The sequence below is a fragment of the Berghia stephanieae genome, chromosome 8 (genome assembly GCF_034508935.2).
Source record: "Berghia stephanieae isolate SIO BIC M18660-M18661 chromosome 8, UCSD_Bste_1.3, whole genome shotgun sequence".
In the NCBI taxonomy this organism is placed as follows: Eukaryota; Metazoa; Mollusca; class Gastropoda; order Nudibranchia; family Aeolidiidae; genus Berghia; species Berghia stephanieae.
Genome location: NC_088367.1, coordinates 57,142,293 through 57,164,754, shown reverse-complemented (window position 1 = coordinate 57,164,754; position 22,462 = coordinate 57,142,293). Strand labels below are relative to the sequence as shown.

The 22,462-nt window shown below is 37.6% G+C and overlaps 1 protein-coding gene across 1 annotated transcript; it reads right to left on the bottom strand.

Moving 5' to 3' along the window:
* Positions 1-3,966: 3,966 nt before the first annotated feature.
* Positions 3,967-21,681, bottom strand: LOC144978928 (uncharacterized). Its single transcript, XM_078925545.1, has 6 exons — positions 21,274-21,681; positions 8,807-8,916; positions 8,051-8,121; positions 7,506-7,611; positions 7,011-7,097; positions 3,967-6,104 (listed from the first exon to the last, which is right to left on the bottom strand). Exons 2-6 carry the CDS (start codon positions 8,901-8,903, stop codon positions 5,752-5,754), a joined length of 714 nt encoding a protein of 237 aa, XP_078781671.1. The 5' UTR covers positions 8,904-8,916; positions 21,274-21,681; the 3' UTR covers positions 3,967-5,751.
* Between the last annotated feature and the right edge of the window lie 781 nt (positions 21,682-22,462).

Here is a 22,462-nt window from a genome sequence, read left to right as displayed (position 1 = left end):
GGTCTGATAACAGGATCCAAGTATGGGCCTGCTTTAACTTTGTTGTCATGGAGAATGTTTTGCGTCCGTTTGAGAGTATTTCTATTACAATAATTAACCTAGAGTAAGTTGAGTTATCAGACCTGCAAATAAATACTCATTGGTTTAAGAATTTTTCTACTATCGTGGCAATTTGGGTTTTTCGTCCTGCAAATATGTACATTTGATTTGGGGAGTATTCCCACTACAATAATAAATGAACCCGTAACTGTTTGGGTTATCAGACCTACAAAATAAGTACACATTGATTTGGGATATCTCCTTTACATTAGTGAAACCATATCAATCAATTTGGATTATCAGACCTGCAAATTAGTACACGTAGGTTTAAAAAAAAAACCTTTTCTTACCCTTATGACAGCATCGCAAAAGCTTCTTGCTTGCCTCAACTCTGCCAGGATTTCAAACAGTGCATTGTCATGTTTGTAAGACCAATCCCTTTGTAACTCTGTGTCAACATCCGTTTCCATTGATGACGTCATTCTCTCGTTATGTCACGACTTTAACGTGGTTCGATGAGGCTGACAATATTAATACGCACAGTATGTTTGTCTTTTTTTTCTCCAGTGTAACTTTCTGATTACTTTCTCAAACGTTTCGATAGTTTCGGGTCGATTTCTTTTTGTTTTAATCTTTTTTTTTTGTTTTGTTTGTTTTTTTTTCCCCAATTTTTTAAAGGTTAATTTCTGTTACAGTCATTTGTGATGTTGATATGTTGGAATATCTGAATTATCGTTCTTTCTCTTACTATTACGTGCTTTTGATATTCATGTGTTCAAGTGTTTAAATTTCAAGCATATTATCATTTTAAAACACATTGTAATATATATATATATATATATATATATATATATATATATATATATATATATATATATTTTATATATATATATATATATATATATACTCATATGCGGTGGTTTTTCGCGACTTTGTTAGCACACAGGGATATGACAACCACCACTTCCAGACATTCTGGGTGGACGATAATTAGATAGCCGTGACCAGTGGTCATCAATTATGCCATATATGGTCTGATAAATACATTATACATTCAAATTAAAGAAGTTGTTGAAAACCTGTTTAGGATAGTGTGTTGTGATATACCATGGACAGGGGTGTGAGTTGACTTATACCATGTACATGACAGTAGGTTGTCATATAACATGTAAATGAAAATACGTTGTTATATAACACTATTCCATCATTCACTCAGCGCATCATTCACTTTGGGGAGTGGCAGGTGGTCAGCCGACTGGCATGAGAAATCAGAAAATCGGTTTGTGGGTAGTTCTCTCTATTGTCTTTTAGTAAAAGTGCTGCTGACATAGCGAATTTTTATTAGGTGGTTGAGTAATCGGGGTTCGAAATTTGCGTAGTTTTCACACTATTTTCGAGAGCCGTGATGATTGGTCCACTGAACCAAAATAAATTGGAAAAAAATCAGACGCATAAACCCATCCTTTATACCTCTTGTCTGTAAATTTCAAGTTTCTAAATTGATTTCAGGCAATATAATTGTTCAAATGGGTGCTTCATTTAATGAACTCCTGAGTTACAACATGCACAAACTTCTTCTTCTTCTAGGTTCCATGCCTGGTCCAGGCTTCGGATACTGCATGAATTATCTCTCTCCATTCTTTCCTGTCTCTTGCTTTTTCAAACAGGTCTTGGATTGTTAGGTTGGTGAAGCCCTTCAGTTGGTCTATGAGTGTTTTTCTTTGTCTCCCCCGGGCGCGTTTACCAGGTATTTTTCCACAACTTGCCAGGTATTCATTCTTATCTTTCCTTACTATGTGTCCGAAAAAGGATAGTTGTCGATCCACTATTAAGGGCATTAGTTTCCTTTGTTGGTATGTTTGTTTTAGCACTTCTTCGTTCGTTTTGTGTGCAGTATACGATATTCTCTGCATCCTTCTCAAGCACCACATTTCAAAAGCTTCAATGTTCTTTTGTGTTTCTGCATTTGTAGTCCAGCTTTCGCATCCGTATAACAAGATTGGCCACACGTAGCATTCAAGACTCGGAATCTAATCCCGAACGACATCTGTTTGTTTTTCAAAATGTTTCCCAGGTCCATGAAGGCCTGTTTGGCTTGAGTTATTCTTGCTCGTATGTCTCGGTTACATCTTCCATCTGTTGTCACTATTGAACCTAGGTATTTAAAACTTTCTATGTTGGTAAGTTGCTCGCCGTGAATCGTTATATTGCAGGTGTTGTTGTTTTCGGGGTTTTTCTGTATTACCATGCATTCCGTTTTGGTGATATTCACTTCCATTCCCTTGGCTTCACTATCTACTACCACTTTGTCAACAATCTTTTGAAGTTGGATTTCTGATGTTGCAATGAGTACCGTATCGTCTGCGTATCTTATATTATTTATGTTGTGACCTCCTACTTTTATTCCCTCCATATTATTTATGCCCCTCATGATTGTTTCTTGGTATAGATTAAACAGATCTGGTGAGGCAACACACCCTTGACGGACTCCTTTCTTAATAGGAATGGAATTTCCTGTAGAGTTTCCGATTTTGATAGATGCCTGCTGGGTGTAGTATAATGTTTGCATGAGTCTGAGGTCTTTCTCATCAGCGCCAATGGAGTGCAGTTGTTTTAGTATTTCTTCGTGGCGTACTCTATCAAAAGCTTTTTTGTAGTCGACAAAACAGAGGTATAGTGGGGTCTGAACCTGTATAGCTCTTTCACTTAAAACACGGAGGAGGTATATTGCGTTCCTTGTCCCTCTGTCAGGTTGGAATCCATATTGTTCCTCTGCGATTTCGGGGTTAATCTTATTCCTTAGCCTGTTGATAATTATTATGCACAAACTACAGATCTGAAAATCTGACTTGCACACACCACTCTCCTCCACATAATATTAATGATCCCATTCGTCCAGCCCAGAACAATAGCAAATATATCAATAATCCAACCAGCAAAATTCCATAATCTTTAAATTTGATGTTCTAAAATCAATAAATTAGCCTTTACTGTTTTAAGCACATCAATTTTAAAAAGAAATTTAACGTGATTTATCAAACGTTGTGTGTTTGGTTACAAATCACATTGTCTGTGAAAAGCTTAAACAAGTACATGTACAAACACAGAAAGTTACTCATAGAGAAGATTGACAAATCCCTCACCACTCGGTTAAAAGGGACATGCTTAGCACCTTCAAATCCTAATCGGAAGGTCTCGGGTTCATTGCCACAAGGTCCAGTTTTTCCATTGAGCAAGGATGATAAAAAGCAAATGTATAACAGCATGTTGGAAAAGTAAGATGTGATATTGTAGCTCCCGGTCCAAATTTTTAATGAATAAGAATCGTCTGCTTCATTTTAAAGGTACTGATGACTTAACTCACTCAACCCTAACTCCGACTCTGTAGTTAACCCGGGTTACTTTTACCCCTTGCCTATTTAATACATATTTATGAGACAAATTATAGGTGTATTATCAAAGCTAATGTTTTTCGTTTTTGCATGTTATTGATAGTTGAATAAATTTATCTAAGTACATGCTCATTTTTAATACATTTTTAAAATCAAATTTGAAAAGTAACAACAATCTCTAAGGTTGAGTGAGTTAAGATCCAGCTTTATGGGCCACACAGATTTTAAGGAGCTCTCTTTTCCCCTAAGCTTATAGTGCTCGAATGCACATCCCTTAACTTGAAGAAAAGCCAACGACTATTCTTTGGCAGGGAATCAACAAGGCTCTATCTCCATGCTTTTCATTATGTTAATTGGTGGACTCAGTACTGGTTGAAACTCACTTTTACATTAAATTACAGAAGATTCTATGCATTAATATATATTTCTTTTTCATGTTTGATAATACTCGAAACTTCTGGAGAGAGACGTTTTAATTACCAAGCTTAATCACAATGGTAAATGGAGATAGTAGTATAAGGAAGTAAGCAGAGCATTGTGTAATGTTCACAAATAATTTTATTTTCTTTTAAATATTGAAGAAATAAAATAAAAATAAAAACAATACAAGATAAAATATTTCTTTAGCAAAAATGAAATGAAACCAAAAACAAAAGCACATAAAACACCACCAAATATAATTAAGGCTTATCAACTTCCAGAAATTTAAAATAGGAAGTATGCCCCAGAGTCGACCGAAGATAAAATGTTTTATTTTTGTTTTCAAGGGTTTTACGGCGCTTGCAACACATTAAGTAAAAAGGAAGAAAATAGGATAGTAAAAGGTTAAAAAATGACAATTAAAGCACCCAAGAAAAGTTAAGACAAAGCGGAATTGATTCAAATAGGGAACAGATGCAGATTCCAAGAGCACACTATCAAAGTACTTAGTTTGAGATCACCTCAAAGTCTTATCCAGTCACAAGAACAGGTCCCCACTAAAGGGAATACACTCAAATGATTACAAGTCATATATAAGATCTGAACAAAACTTAAAACATTACACAACAGAGAGATGATTTACAAGGAAAAAAATATCATCTCCCAAAACTAACTATACATTTGACTGTTTCCCTCTCACCAAGGGTATCCGGTCAGGGACAGGACAAAACCAAGTTATCTCATTCCAAGACAAAGACAGAAAGCTAGTTGGAAAATAGATATAGGGGGATAGAAGACAGTAAGTACCTCCCTGCCCACTCTGGGAGGTCAGGAACCCCACCCAGGTAGATAAAATACCTGAGCGTAACATATACCCACACTATACATTCATATAAAAATACATTCATATTTAACCAAAGACTGATCCTTGTCAATGATATTAAGATTACAATATTTAACTGAAAAACGACCAATTACAATTTATATTATATATCAGTAAGTAGCAGCTAGGAGACAACCCATACATCACTTTGAGTAAAATCAAAGCCTCCATGTAACTGAATGGTGAGATAACAATGCCCAGAATAAGAACTAGAACAAATAAAAAAATATGAATATTAACGTCGATAATTTGTGTCTGAATAGAGATTAAATAAAAACGTGCATCTTTCATGACTAAGAACTGCCCCATGAAAAGACCAAAAGACATGAATTTCACCAAGTCCTTATAACCTAATGTCCCAATAATAAACACATGCATAATTCTCTGCAAATACCCAAACACAAATTTGATCAGCTGTACCAAATCCTCTGAGTTATAAAAAAAAAAAACACACAGTTGATATTGATATCAGCTGCCAGGCTAACAATTAAAATTAACACCACTAAAACATACACATGTACATTTACATAGCTCACAAACTAATTAAACCAAATTACATGACCCACCACAAAATTCGAGATATTTTTCACAAATTTTGGATTTCAGAATTGGCCATTATTATGCAATACTGCTGCTTTGATTTAATCTTTGCAACTGATTTTGAGGCAAAAGGAAAATTCCTTTTTCTTATTTGAGAGCTTGATGGATATATCTTCAGGGCAAAGTGCTCACTTCGCTTTGCATTTAGTTTGTTGGTGCTGATTTTAAACCGATACCTGAATCATCAGCTACTTAAAGCTTTTGTAACTAAAACACAAAATATAGTATAAAAGGAGCAAGAATATTAAGATAATATAACACATACAAACATATTGGTGGATGAGACTTAAAGATTATTTTTTGTCTAATCTGTCCCAGTTGAAACTATAATTTGACAACAAAAAGAGTAAAATATACAGATTTATCCTTTTCTTCTTCAGTAATTCCATCCTTAAGAGGACATTTCTTTGCACGCCTCTACATTTCTGCCTTGTAATAAAAGCCATAACAGTGGGGGCATGGAAAGAATTTGTCAGCTCTTCTTTTTTTACTTGGCCTTTTTACAACCGGAATATTGGTTCCACCAGCATTTAAAATTTTAATATTATGTTTAAAGTTTCCTGCACACCCGAGTTTCGTTAGTGTCAATTGATATTTTCTCATTTCACCTAATTCCTTATAAGACAACATAGCGGCAACCTCCTTCTCTTGAAAGTGTATTTTTGATTTGTGCCTTGCCAGGTTTAGCTGACCATTCTGACAAAAAAAGCAGTACTGTCTCTTGTCTAAGAAATAGTCATCCTTATTGCCTCTGGACTTTGCTTGGGATACTGAAATAAAAATGATAATAGGAATAGATAGAATGGGTGATAACACTATAAATAGGCTTAATATCTAAAATCGCACATTTATGACAAATGCAATGCATCATTACTCGTTTTTGAAAAATAGCCCTAATTTTTGCACAAAGCTGCAGATTTTATTAGTACAGCAATTGAAATTTGGTAGATAAATAAAACTAAATTCTGATTGATTTCGGAATGTTTTGAAACCATAATTAGTTACCATTAATTAATTAAAACAAAAGAAAAGCTCGTCTGGGTCTGCTTCTTCTAGAAATCTGTCAGTCATTGAGCGTATTATCCTACTTCCTTTACTTCCGCTTATATTATTAGATTACCATATCTAAGAATTCTTTGATTTCAATAAGAACTATGGTCAACATATATAACACTTGGTATCGTCACTTTTCTGCTATTCATTCGCTAACACTGATGTCAACATCATAACTATCTTACAAATGGGTCCAGGCCGGTGACACGCGTGGGTCGCATCCAAGCACGATACGAAAATTGTTAGACCGGCGTTTATGTCCTTGGAAATACATTTCACACGCATTTCCTCATCCTATCAGTATCAGAGATGAACGTTAAGCTAGAAGTTCCGTGTTCATTTCATGAGTTCATGTTAAAGTGGCAGGTGTTGTTTTGTGGTGTCCTGAAAAATTGTAAGATGCGCCAATCGCCATGCAGGCACTGTCCCCAAGTGTCATTATTGTTTTGCAGTGACATGTCAAGACAAAGATATGTTGTAAATCGCTTTGAGACCTTGGTGAAAATCACTATATATCTAAATGCTACCGTTACTTTTAATAGGAATAATTATCAAACACACAGCTTTCATATCGATCTCTTTCAAATACAGAAAAACGGGTAAACACAAGGAATTAACCTTACCATAAGTATTTTCTGTTTCACCTTGGTTATCAATCACCTCAGAACTGGAGTCTACCATACTTTCATCTTCATCAGAATCAGAGTCATCTAAAATATGATAATTCAATTTTGAAAGTGAGCCTTGTGGTGAAAATTAGATTACATTTAAAATGAAGTAGAAGTTGAGTAAACTCAAATATTAATAATTTGAAATATATTATGATCTAACATTAATACTCTCGACCAAATAAAAAAAAAACCAACTTCACATTTAAGTTTCTCTTTATTTTGAATGCAGTACTTTTTAATCAATTGTATCAAATTCATAAAAGACCATAACAGCATGATCAATACTACCAATAAGATTAAAGTTTTTGTTAGCATGCATCTTTTATACTTATACCGCAGTATCATATTGTAAGTCCTTTTAAAAAAAAATTGACTTGAACATATGTTGTGTAAAATAAAATCATGACTTGAAAGCATTAAAACATGATTGTGGTGATGATTCCTTACCAGGTGGGTAATAATCCTCATCTTGCACAAGATCACAGTGAAGTGCTGGGAAGTCAAGGTGCTCAGATATGGTCTCAGATGGTGGTACACCAATACTGCCGGAAACCTTTAAAATATTAGGAATATAAAGATGTTTAAATTTAAACAGTGAGCATGGGGATACTAATTTAATGTCCTAGTGAGAGAAGATGTAAAGCAAATTTTTAAATCAGCATTTTTAAAAGGTCATGGCGCATACTTGAAAGGAAAAAACTATTTTCAACAAAATACCACAAGATTTGCAAAATGCACAAATTTAGTGTCATGTAAACCCAGAAGTTCATTGTCTCAATTGATGTTAATCAAAATATCAAAATAAGCCATGACTTTGTATTTGATCATTAGATGTTACATTCCAATATTTATTAGGATTTTTAAAGCTATTACACTATAAAATCAGTTGAAGAAGCATACCCAACATAATATAAAGTAAGTGATTGACATTATTTTACTTATTTTTTAATAAAAACAAAATGAGGCATTGTATTTTGTTGGAATAAACATACCTTTGAACATTCTACTATGGATGGGAAAGTGTCCAGCCATTCTTCTACTTTGTCATTCACTGCACCTTTATCTAAGGGGGAATGAATAAAATCATATTGTATCTCAATGTTATAAATGAATTTTATTGAAAAATTGTTTTACGTAGTAAATGATTAATATCAAAATCCAAGTGTTGTTCCATCACAGGGTTGGCTTACATCATACATAAAAGTCAACTATATTTAATTTCTATGTCCCAAGTGGAAGAAGTAAATGATCAATATTGCATAACAGCTTAAACTTTCACTCGGGAGTGGTAGGTCAGTGGATCGAATCCTCGGAACGCACCAAAACTCAAATGTAAATATTTGTACTGTTTCAACTGCCCGCCTCATGCTCTATGCATTACAGGAACAGTGAAATGACTAGTTAGTTGGCTAAGTATCAGTAAAATTAAAATGTGACTGAGTGGGGATGGCGAGTGGTGTTACACCGCATTTCTCAATGTGACAACACAAAACTAATGTGTCAAACAGTCTCTTATGTGAACTACAGTACATAGTTGGTAGGTACCTAAACTAAGTATCTTAAACTTTCATATTTGACCCAAGTCACAATCTCTATGGAATGACCATACACAACACAGTATGCCACTTCAGTTGATTATTTTTGCAAACATTTAACTGTGTTTTACGTGAACACTCTTGATTCCTTTACGAAAGCTACTAATGAAGAAGTCTGATAACTGATAACTATGACTACTCTTTTATTCTTACATTGAGTTTGGGATTCCGCTTGATGTAATTTTTGTTTGTCAAGGGATGCTTGCTCCGCTTGTTGTAGATTTTGATGGTCAAGGGATGCTTGCAGCATCCTCCTGCCATATCTGAAATAATGATTAAGAATAGAATTAACGTAACGTACCAGTTATGGAGTTATGGTGAAGTAAAAATTTATAAATTTAAACCCGTAGTTCTTTAGTTTATATGTTGAGATGGATTTTCTATTAGCCACAATTGTAGATTATTTGTATGCCAAATTTCATAAAAACTGAGAATGGTGCAGAATGCTTTCCTAATTGCGCAAGTAAACCGCCCCAATTTTACAAATAGCTTTTTCCTCACTGACAGACCTCAGTTAGCCTATCGGCAGCTGCAGAATGGATGTAATTGGCGGATCACAAAACCTGCTTCTCTCCCTCTTTTTTATTTTCATATCTAGATACCACACTGGGTATAGTATAATAAAAGGAAGTGTCTAGGGAGACCAAAATCTTCTGTCTCTTTATGTTGAGGGGAGATTTTGTTCTTTTGTTTTTCTTTCTTCTATTTAATTATTATTGGTTGTTTTTGCTGCTGTTCTTGATTGATTTATTATTTCTTAAGGCATAGTGATAATATTATTATCATGCCACCCCCCTCCCCCTTTTTTATATAAGTCAGAAGAGAGATTGTAGGTTATTGGCCGTCCAGCACAAAAATTAATTTTCTTTTCTTATTTTTCTAACTAATATTTTAAAATTTTTGTTAGGGAGATTATGATTTTGGTCTTCCAAAGTTAAGTCATATTTTTTCATATATATATAACTAGAACTGTTTCTTATGTTGTGGAGTGAAGTTGTTTTGTATTTGTTCTTTATCTACTGTTTAATTATTTTTTAGTCTGTATAATAAAATAGAGAGGAAAGACAGAAGAGAGATTGAAAGTGAAAGTTATCACCGTCCAACACAAAAGTTATTTTTCTTTTCTTCTTTAATGTTTTTTTTTTAAGTTTCCATTTTTAAAAATGTTGTTCTTTAATATTCTCTTGGTTTCAAAAATTCGTTTACTTCTCTGTTCCTGGGGGGGGGGGGGGGGGCTGGGGTAATATTATTAAAAAGCCCTTTTTTAAATAAAGCAACCTAGCAAGTACAGCAACTAAACCAAAACAAAAAAAAAACAAGTTATAAATAAATAGAATTTAAAAAACTTGCCTCTTCAACATATAGAAACAGTTCCATAAACAAAAATATACGGTTTTACGCCGGGAAGCTAAAATCTTGGACTCCCTAGCCTCTACCACTACCATAATAATAAAAAAATAAAAACAGTTCATAGAGTTTGAAAATGTTATCAAACTTTAGACGTCTTGTCCTCGTGCCCTTACTTACTTTTTAATTTTAAGCCCTAAGCCTAATACAGAGACGCCAACTTTAAATTTGGCTCACAGGAGTTTCAGACACCACTCGTAGGAATTTCAATGCCGAAAGAGGAATTTCCGCACACAAGAAAAAGGAATTGGAATGGTATTTGGCATTGTGTTTACATATTGTATAGTTCTAAATAGATAACAGATTAGAATTATATTATGATACATAGACACATTGCCAAATACAATCCCAAAGTTTCCTTATTTCAAATAAGTAAAGCGCCAAAACCTAATGGTAGAGATTGTAGTACTGGTGGTAGTGAGGATGATGTGGTGTTGGTGGTTATTGTAGTAGTGGTAGTAATGATGAAGATGTGATAGTGGTTGTTGTTGTAGAAGTAGTTGTAGTGCTGATGATGTGGTGGTGGTATAGTGGTTGTAGTAGTTGTGGTCGTGATGATAATAATGTGGTGGTGGTTGTAGTGATGTTGATGTGGTGGTGATGGTGGTTGTAGTACAAATGGTAGTGATGATAATGTGGTAGTGGTGGTTGTAGTAGTAGTGGTAGTGATGATAATGTGGTAGTGGTGGTTGTAGTAGTAGTGGTAGTGATGATGATGTGGTGGTGGTGGTTGTAGTAGTAGTAGTAGTAGTTGTGATGATGTGGTGGTGGTGGTTGTAGTAGCAGTGGTACTGATGACGATGTGGCGGTGGTGGTGTAGTTGTAGTAGTAGCAGTGGTGGTAGTGATGAAGATGAGGTGGTGGTGGTGCTTGCAGTAGTAGTGGTAGTGATAATGATGTGGTGGTAGTGATGATGATGTGGTGGTGATGATGGTTGTAGTACAAATGGTAGTGATGATGAACTGGTAGTGGTGGTTGTAGTAGTAGTAGTAGTGGTAATCATGATGTGGTGGGGGTTGTAGTAGTAGTGGTAATGATGATGTGGTGGTGGTTGTAGTAGTAGTGGTAATGATGATGTGGTGGTGGTGGATGTAGTAGTAGTGGTTGATGATGTGGTGGTGGTTGTTGTAGTAGTAGTGGTGGTGATGATGATGATGTGGTGGTGGTTGTTGTAGTAGTAGTGGTGATGATGATGATGTGGTGGTGGTGGTTGTAGTAGCAGTGGTAATGATGATGCAGTGGTGGTTGTGGTGGATGTAGTAGTGGTAGTGATGATGTGGTGGTGGTGGTTATAGTAGTAGTAGTGGTAGTGATGATGTGGTGGTGGTGGTGATTGTAGTAGTAGTGGTAGTGATGATGATGTGATAGTGGTGGTTGTAGTAGTAGTGGTAGTTGCAGTGATGATGATGTGGTGGTGGTGGTAGTAGTAGTAGTGATAATGATGATGTGGTGGTGGTGGTTGTAGTAGTAGTGGTAATGATGATGTGGTGGTGGTGGTTGTAGTAGTAGTTATAGTTGTAGTGATGATGTGGTGGTGGTGGTTGTAGTAGTAGTGGTAGTGATGATGTGGTGGTGGTGGTTGTAGTAGTAGTGATAGTTGTAGTGATGATGTGGTGGTGGTGGTTGTAGTAGTAGTGGTAGTGATGATGTGGTGGTGGTGGTTGTAGTAGTAGAGGTCGTGATGATGTGGTAGTGGTGTTGTAGTAGTAGCTGTAAAGATGATGTGATGCTGGTAGTTGTTGTAGTAGTAGTGGTATTGATGATGATGTGGTGATGGTGGTTGTAGTAGTAGTAGTGGTAGTGATGATAATGTGGTAGTGGTGGTTGTAGTAGTAGTGGTAGTGATGATGATGTGGTGGTGGTGGTTGTAGTAGTAGTAGTAGTAGTGATGATGTGGTGGTGGTGGTTGTAGTAGTAGTGGTACTGATGACGATGTCGCGGTGGTGGTGGGAGTTGTAGTAGTAGCAGTGGTGGTAGTGATGAAGATGAGGTGGTGGTGGTGCTTGCAGTAGTAATGGTAGTGATAATGATGTGGTGGTGGTTGTAGTAGTGGTGGTAGTGATGATGATGTGGTGGTGATGATGGTTGTAGTACAAATGGTAGTGATGATGAACTGGTAGTGGTGGTTGTAGTAGTAGTAGTGGTAATCATGATGTGGTGGTGGTTGTAGTAGTAGTGGTAATGATGATGATGTGGTGGTGGTTGTAGTAGTAGTGGTTGATGATTTGGTGGTGGTTGTTGTAGTAGTAGTGGTGGTGATGATGTGGTGGTGGTGGTTGTAGTAGCAGTGGTAATGATGATGCAGTGGTGGTTGTAGTAGTGGTAGTGATGATGTGGTGGTGGTGGTGGTTATAGTAGTAGTAGTGGTAGTGATGATGGTGGCGGTTATAGTAGTAGTGGTAGTGATGATGTGGTGGTGGTGGTGGTTGTAGTAGTAGTGGTAGTGATGATGATGTGATAGTGGTGGTTGTAGTAGTAGTGGTAGTTGTAGTGATGATGATGTGGTGGTGGTGGTTGTAGTAGTAGTGGTAATGATGATGTGATGGTGGTGGTTGTAGTAGTAGTGGTAGTGATGATGTGGTGGTGGTGGTGGTTGTAGTAGTAGTGGTAATGACGATGTAATGGTTGTAGTAGTAGTGGTAGTGATGATATGGTTGTGGTTATAGTAGTAAAGGTCGTGATGATGTGTTAGTGGTGTTGTAGTAGTAGCTGTAAAGATAATGTGATGCTGGTAGTTGTTGTAGTAGTGGTATTGATGATGATGTGGTAGTGGTGGTTGTAGTAGTTGCAGTGATGATGATGTGGTGGTGGTGGTGGTTGCAGTAGTAGTGGTAGTGATGACGATGTGATTGTGGTGGCTGTAGTAGTTGTGGTAGTTGCAGTGATGATGATGTGGTGGTGGTGGTTGCAGTAGTAGTGGTAGTGATGATGATGTGGTGGTGGTGATTGCAGTAGTAGTGGTAGTGATGATGATGTGGTGGTGGTGGTTGTAATAGTGATGGTAGTTGTGGTAGTGATGATGATGTGGTGGTGGTGATTGTAGTAGTAGTTGTGGTACTGATGATGATGTGGTGGTGGTGGTTGTAGTAGTAGTGGTAGTGATGATGATGTGGTGGTGGTGATTGCAGTGGTAGTGATGATGGTTGTAATACAAGTGGCAGTGATGATGATGTGTGGTGGTTGGAAAGAGGGGGGGGGGTGGTATCCTTGGAACAAATTGACCTCACCGGAATTTGACGGAAGTTGCCCGGAGCCCGGAATTTTTGGCTCCAGACCGGAGTTTTTTCCGGTGAAACCGGAGTTTTGGCATCACTGCTAATAAGTCTGAATGTGTTCACTAAAGTTTAAGCCATAAAGTAAGTTTTTACTCTTTTAGCTTAGTGCTGTAACTGTAATGAAATGAAATCCAATACAGAGTATTTCCAAATACAATGGAACCTCCCGATTACGACACCTCCGAACAGCGACAACCTCCTGATAACGACATTGGCCCGTGGTCCCGATTTTTTTCTATTTAAGATCAGCAGGGGTGAGAATGATTGGTCACAAAAAAGGAGGAAATTTTTCATCATGAAGATCATGGCCCATCCATGCGACCATAACCTATAAATTTGAATTTCACTAAAATCAGGGGTGAGAATGACTGATCACAAAAAAGGAGGACATTTTTCAGCGCTAAGATCAAGAAGCATCTATGCAAAAATAACCTATAAATTTAAATTTCATTAAAATATATTGTGATGCAATCCACAATGTATCTCGCAGCAATTTCTGACACCACTCGGAGGAATTTCAAAAACTGAAAGTGTAATTATAACATGGTGGTTGTAGTAATGGTAGTCGTAGGTATGATGATGTGGTGGTCACATCTCCCTTATTCACAGATTCACTTATGCCCACCTCCCATTGTTTCAAGTTGACCAGAGACGCCAACTTAAAATTTAGCTCACATAAATTTCAGAAACAATTCCGAATAATTTCAATGCTTAAACAGGAATTTCTGCAAACTAAATATAATCTATTGAGATCTATAATCATCCCAATACCTCTTGTTTCAAATCAAGTAAAGTTCCAAACCAATTTCATTATGACGTATAAAATATAAAATGAATGGTAGGGGTGGTGGTAATAATGATATGATGGTGGATGTTGTACCGGTGGCAGTAGTGATAATGATGATGTATGTAGTTGTGGTGGTTGCAGAAGTGGTGGTGGTGATATTGTTGTGTTGGAGGAGGTTGTAGTAGTGGTGGTAAGGATGTGGTAGTGATTGTTGTTTTAATGGTGATAGTATTTTGATGTTGTCGTGGTGGTGGTGGTAATGATGGTGATGATGATGTGAGAAACGGACACCAAGATCAAACTATCAATGTAGTTAGTTTAAAGTCAGCTAAAAGTTTCATCAAGACACAAGCACAGAATCCTTGTGAGCGTAATACAAAATTTAGAACAACAAATCTAACGTCACACAAAAGAGTGATGATTTACGAGGACAAAACACATCATCTCTCAAAAAACATGACTATACATTTAATTGCCTCCCTCCCTGCCAATGAATCTGGCCGGCCAGGAAAAGGATCAAGCCAAGACAAAGACAGAAAGCAATTCTGATCTATGCAAGTAAAGATCCCACCAGGAAGATGATGTGATAGTGGTGCTTGCACTAGAGGTGGTACTGATTATAATGATGGCAGTGATGATGTGGTTGTGGAGATGGTGTTACTGATGATAATGTGATAGTTGCTTTTGTAGTGGAGATGGTTATGATGTCATGATGGTTCAGGAGTGAGAATGACGGGTCACGAAAATGGAGGAAATTTTTCAGCGAATAGTTCAAGACCCATCTATGCGACGATAACGTAAAAATTTGAATTTCATTAAAGTCTACTGAGATGCAACTAAAAATGCGTCTCGCAATATTTCTAACACCACTTGGAGGAATTTCAAAAGTTGAAAGTGTAATTACACTTTAGGCGGAAGATTCTCAGCCCTGGACCATGGGGAGGGAGTGGCAATGATAATGGACAAATGCCTTTGCCTATACTCTACAATGATTGCTAAGCTATGGCCTCAATACTCATTTTCTCTAGTGTGCTAGTGCTATGACAAAAGTAAAAACTAACGTGCTCACGTGCGCATGTGAGTGTCTGCGTCATATTATGGTGACATACTCGTAAGGTTTAGTGAATCTTTCACCCACTACACACTCGACTAATATGACAGCCGGTGTTGTTTCGTGATTGCGCAATGAGGACACTAAATGATGGAGATTGGGGAAAGGGGTGGAGAGACTCCCTGTCTATCTTAGCCTTTGTCGTAGAGATCCATATTGATTAGTTTATCTTATCTGGACAAGCTCAGAGACGGAGTTTATCTTAAACGTTTTGAATAACGAATGATATGGAGCAGAAAAATTGGGAATATCCTCAGAGCTTATTTTAAGCGAGAGTTGATTTTAACGTAGTTTCAAATGGACTGCAGTGTAATTATTTGAGAGTTGCTTTCGACAGCTGTGCCGTTACAAGTTTGTGTATTTGAGTTTAGAAGGGTTTGTTTTATGGTTACAAGGAGAGAGAGAGAGAGAGAGGGAGAGAGAAAGAAGGAGAGAGAGGGAGGGAAAAGGAGAGAAATAATGAGGGAGAGAGAGAGAAAGAGAGAGGGGAGAGAGAGAGGGGGGGGGGAGAAACAGAGAGAAAAAGAGAGAGACAAGAGGGGGAGACAGAGAAAAAAAAAGAAAGAGTGAGAGGGGGAAGGAGAGAGGGAGAGGAGGAGAGAGAGGGAGGGGGAAGGTGGGAGAAATAGAGAGAGAGAAGGAGAGAGAGAGAGGCGGAGGGAGGTAGAGAGAGGGAAGGACAGAGAGAGAGAGAGAGAGAGAGAGAGAGAGAGAGAGAGAGAGAATGACAAAAAAAAAACGTTGCATCTGATAGGGCGTTTGAATCGCCTGACATATTTTAAATTGGGCTCTCTTCTTTGTGTCCCAAGGAATTTACCCAATGGAAACCGTACGGTGCTCTTATTGGCTAACCAACCAGCGGCCTCGATGAGAAAAATATCCGCCATTGAGACGTTGGCTGGGAATCGCGTTACTATAGTAAACAAGCGCTGATCGACCGTTCATGAAATCTAAGAAAATAACTTCCTGATCGCTCGTTTAACTCAAAATTATTCAAAACGATGTCTCTAAAATGATATAACTGTGACTTCTTAAGGTTTTCTTCACGGTCAAAACCACACAACATTCTATTAATGATTACGTCCGAGGAAAAAAGGAATATTGACAGGTCGACCGAGAGTTGAACTCGTGAGACGACAAACATCAATGCGAAGTGTAGCGAGAGTCAAGCTATTGTTTGTCTTGTCCTGTTCTATATAGAGAAAGGGATAAATAGTATAGTCTCGGGTGTGAGTGGTTGCGTGTCATAGTCATGCTTTTAAATTGTTTTTGTTGTTTATGTGTGTAGTGATGACTCTCTCACACTCAATTTCAATGCCGAAAGAGGAATTCCCGCACACAAGGAAGGGGAATTAGGGTGGTATTTGGCATACATATTGTATAGTATCTAGTTCTAAATAGATAACTGATTAGAATTATATTATGATATATAAACACAATGCCAAATACAATTCCGAAGTTTCCTTATTTCAAATGAAGTAAAGCTCCAAAACCTAATGGTAGTGATTGTAGTACTGAGTGTTAGTGAGGTGATGTGGTGTTGGTGGTGGTTGTAGTTGTAGTAGTAATAGTGATGATGATGTGGTGGTGGTGATGATTGTAGTTGTAGTAGTAGTGGTAGTGATGATGATGTGGTGGTGGTTGTAGTTGTAGTAGTAGTGGTAATAATAATGATATGGTGGTGGTGGTGGTTGTAGTAGTAGTGGTCGTGGTGATGATGTGGTGGTGGTGTTTGTAGTAGTAGTGGTAATGATGCGGCTATGTGGTCTAGTAGTATGACACTCGCTTTCAGATCGGAAGGTCCTGGGTTCGAGCCTCGCGCTCGGCGCATAGTTGAGTCCTTGGAAAAGGCTCTTTACTCACATTCTCTCACCGTACTCAGGTGTAAAATGAGTACCTGGCCGTTAACAGAGTTGCCTTTGTCCAAAAAATTGTAATATCGCCTAACAGGCGTCATGTCCCGTCCTACATGTTAAATGTTGACCAGGGACCCCTTGTAAAGCGCTTTGAGCACATTTAGTAGATATTGCACTATATAAAGCTCAATTTTAAAAAAATATTTCAATGATGATGATATGGTGGTGGTGGTTGCAGTAGTAGTAGTGGTAGTGATGATAATGTGGTGGTGGTTATAGTTGTAGTAGTAGTGGTAGTGATGATGTGGTGGTGGTGGTTGTAGTAGTAGTGATAGTTGTAGTGATGATGTGGTGGTGGTGGTTGTAGTAGTAGTGGTAGTGATGATGTGGTGGTGGTGGTTGTAGTAGTAGAGGTCGTGATGATGTGGTAGTGGTGTTGTAGTAGTAGCTGTAAAGATGATGTGATGCTGGTAGTTGTTGTAGTAGTAGTGGTATTGATGATGATGTGGTGATGGTGGTTGTAGTAGTAGTAGTGGTAGTGATGATAATGTGGTAGTGGTGGTTGTAGTAGTAGTGGTAGTGATGATGATGTGGTGGTGGTGGTTGTAGTAGTAGTAGTAGTAGTGATGATGTGGTGGTGGTGGTTGTAGTAGTAGTGGTACTGATGACGATGTCGCGGTGGTGGTGGGAGTTGTAGTAGTAGCAGTGGTGGTAGTGATGAAGATGAGGTGGTGGTGGTGCTTGCAGTAGTAGTGGAGAGAGAGATAATGAGGGAGAGAGAGAGAGGGAGAAACAGAGAGAAAAAGAGAGAGACAGAGAAAAAAGAAAGAGTGAGAGGGGTGGGAGAGAGGGGGAGAAGGAGAGAGAGAGGGGGAGAGGGAAGGTGGGAGAGAGAGAGAGATAGAGAAGGAGAGAGAGAAAGAGGGGGGGGAGGGAAGAAGAGAGAGGGAAGGTGGGAGAGAAAGAGAGAGAGAGAGAGGAAGAGAATGACAAAAAAAACAAAAAAACTATGTTGCATCAGATAGAGGGTTTGAATGGAAATACACTTTTCATTACTTGCGTCTCTAAGTGGTCTTGTGGTGAGACATAGCTATTGGATCGGAAGGTCCTGAGTTCGAGCCGCGCTCGGCGCATAGTTGAGTCCTTGGAAAAGACCCTTTACTCACATTCTCTCAACGCAATCATGTGTAAAATGAGTACATGGCCGTTTACAGCGTTGAATCTTTCGAAAAAAAAATGTAATATCGCCTGAAAGGAGTCTTGTCACATAATAATTGTTGCTGTTGGACACGGACACCATGTAAAGCGCTTTGAGCACGTTCATTGGATATTGCCCTGTATAAAAAGCTCAGTTTTTTTTGTTTTGATATAAAATGATGTACCAAGTACATTATTGACACAAGGGATAGGCATCAGCATCACCGTAATCGTTACCATCATCATCATCATCATCATCATCATCATCACCATCATCATCATCACCATTATCATTATCATCATCATCATCATAATCATCATCATCACCATCATCAGCATCATCAACATCATCATGGTCATCATCATCATCATCATCATCATCATCGTCATCATCACCATCAACATCGTCATCATCAACATCGTCATCATCATCATCATCATCATCATCATCATCATCATCATCATCATCATCATCATCATCATCATCATCATCATCATCATCACCACCACCACCATGACCCACAGTGATAAGTAATACTATATTTGATTTACTTGTTTACCTACAGTAATCTGATTTTATTGATTTTGTTGATTCACATTTGCTCATATGGTGTGTGTGTGTGTGTGTGTGTGTGTGTGTGTGTGTGTTCATGAGTGTGTGGAGCGTCGGATCCATCTGTAATAGACACCTAGATAACCATGCCCCTCGGACAGTTGTCATAATGTAGTCCATGGCAGTGATTGGTAAACATAGCAAACTACACAGGTTTTAGTATCGATGGTATAAGTAAAATACCCACTGTTCTACCGCTCGATCAGTTGAACCAACACAGAAAACAACGAGAAAACTTTAACGTTTATAATCTGATCGAGAAAATCGTGTGATATCAAGTCACCAATGTTGTGGTGTAGAAAAACAATAACAATGATCAGAGAGATGTCGATTTTATTCAAGCTATTATTTATAGATAGTATGCAGATGACGTCACTCAGGCCTTTGTTATTATTTTTGCCATCCGCGTTTGTGAGTTGTTCTCACTAAACTGTATTAACCCGACTATAAACGTTCATGGATACAAACAATTTTGTGTGTTGGTCCGTTATACTTCCGGATGGCAATGTTATGAGCTTCTTGGCCAAGCGCATACTATCTATAAATAGCCAACTATGTTTGTCCGAGCACCTGTGAAGATATGTCACGAATTCCATGTTTTGATTGGTCAAAAATCCACTGGTTAATTCTAACGGTCAACGAGCATTTTATCCATAAGGAAGTGGGCGCTAGCCTATGTACTCGACTATCGTCTTGTTATGTCATGTTATATAAGCAATGCAGTCATCCAACATCCTGACATATTTTAAATTGGGCTCTCTTTCAGAAAAATCCTAAAATCGCGGAATTCCGCGGAAGATTATCATCACTGAGGGATGATGGTGTGATGGTAGTTGTAGTAGTGGTGGTGGTGATGGTCGGGATGATGATGTGGTGGTAGTTGTCGTAGGGATGGTGGTGGTGGTAGGGATGATGATGGGGCTGGTTGTAGTATTAATGGTGATAGGTAGGAATGATGATGTGGTGGTAGTTGTAGTAGTGATGGTGGTGGTGATTGAGATGATGATGTGGTGGTGGTTGTAGTAGTAATGGTGATAGGGATGTTGATGTAGTGGTTGTGGTGAGTCTTTTTAAAAGGCGGAATTGTGATGGTGATGGGCGGAGATAAAACACCGTTTAGGCGGAAATCCGCCTTTAGGCGGAAGATTCTCAGCCCTGATCAGTAAAGAAAACCTCCAAATAACGACGCACTTTTTGATAAAACCTCTGAATAACGACATCATTTTGGCGATTTTCGGCAGTTTTCGTAGATATCTGATACTAAAAATATCGAGTATGAGTACTCAAAAGTTTATTAAAACGATTCCTGCTTGAACCAATGAGAACACAGCTTTTTTTTGACGAATCTTGGCTGATGTGCATTAACAAAAACCAAGGTATAAATGTAAGTGTAAGCAAGTAAACACAAAATCTTGGAAAATGTGATATTATGTGGTGATAGTAATAGTAGTAGTAGAAGTAGTAGTAGTAGTAGTAGTAGTAGTAGTAGTAGTAGTAGTAGTAGTAGTAGTAGTAGTAGTAGTAGTAGTTCTGTTTTTGTGGGAGGAGGAGGAAGAATTTTATCTAACTTGCAGCGTACGAATTACCTGTTTTTGTTTGTTTTAAAGGGTTTTATAGCGCTTGTGACACATCTATGTCATATCAGCACCAGTAAAAAGGAAGAAATAGTAAAAAACATTCTAGATTTACAATTGAAATAACATAAGAAAAAGTAAGACAAAGGGGAATGGTTTAAATAGGGAACAGATGTAGATTCCAGGAGCACACTACCAGTGTACTCAGTTCAGATCACCTAAAAGTCTCATCCAGACACACGCACAATTACCCTCCAAGAGGAATACACTACAATGTTTTATTTGTTTTGTCAATGTAATTAAAAACTGGTCCCGCGGGCCTTACCACGCCCACTTTGTCCGCCATCTTGGAAACCTCTAAATAACGACACCTCCGGATAACGACATAAAAACTCGGTCCCGTGGCATGTCGTTATCGGGAGGTTCCACTGTATAATCTGTGTGATTTGTGTTCATGTTTGAAAATCACAGCAACGGCAGCAGGCAGTGCAGAGACTTTGACTCTACTATCACAGCTTTCTTATTATCTAGGAAATCAGAAGGCAACTTAATATAAATAGAGCCCAACTTCGTTCAAGAATTAAAAATGTCGCTATGACTACTCTATTTCATTACTCTGACAATGACGTTTGTAGTTGTACTTCAACTTTTAGACAATTTGAGTCTAAACTCTAACTCTAAAAACAGTCGCCCAAAGTTGCAATCAATGATCACGCCCAGGCAATACAAGAAACAATTTTTTAAAAGCAACAACATGCATCTAGATAGATAGGACAACAAGTTGAAACAAAAATACTCACCTAATTCAGTAAGTTTTACTTCATCAGTTTGAATGTTGAATGCACAAACCACAGTCCGCCCAAGTTGTATCTTCGGTCCCCCCCAAATAAAATAAATAAACAAAACGAACGGAAGCGGAAGTAGGTCAAATTCCAGTAGAAAACTATCTCCAGTGTCAAGAGATTGCCATAGCTCTGCCTGATTCAAACCCAAATTTATTCAGATTTTCTTTGCACCCAAGGGGCGCTACTCAACTTGTAGTCAAACGTTTTTAACAACTTAACTTATTTTTATCTGTCAACCAAAGGCAAATCGTTTTCAGACGAAAAAAAAACCTACATGGTTTTTGACAACTTAGCAATGTTGTCAGAAACCACCCATGGTTGTCAGATCACGTCAAAAAATCATATGGATGTTGTTAAAAACCATGCAATATAAGAGTATATATATATATATATATATATATATATATATATATATATATATATATATATATATATATATATATATATATATATATATATATATAAATTATGCATTTGTGAACAAAATAAACAAAATCATATATACGAGTAGCACTGCCTCAACCTGTAATAATGTCATTGCGACTAAGACAAGGTAAAATTTATTCAAAACAAATTTAATTTCGTCTTCATCCTTCCGGATTTTTTGTTTTGTTTTGTTTTTTTTTGAAAAACTAAAACTTGTAGACAAAACAAACAGATCCAACAATATAGAAACTCATTAAAAAAACAAAGCAAAACAAAACAAAACAAAACAAAACAAAACAACCAAACAAGTCAAACGATATGGTTGGTGTATTAGTGATGGCGATGATGGCGATGATGATGTTGATTATGTTGTAGTGTTGGTTGTAGTATTAATGGTAATGAAGATGATGATGATAATGATGATGATGGTGATGATGATGATGATGATGATGATGATGATGATGGTGGTGATGATGATGATGATGATGATGATGATGATGATGATGATGATGATGATGATGATGATGATGCTTTTTAGTTTCCATTTTCATTTCAAAATGTAAAAATGGCAACACACATATTGTAAAAATAAGACGAAAAATAGAAAATAGATGCAGCGACTGGTACGGGTAACGGTCGGAATGCACTTTCTCACATGTGTAAACAAAAATCATGTGCGACTGACGCAGGGATCGGGCCACAGCGACCCAGACGAGTC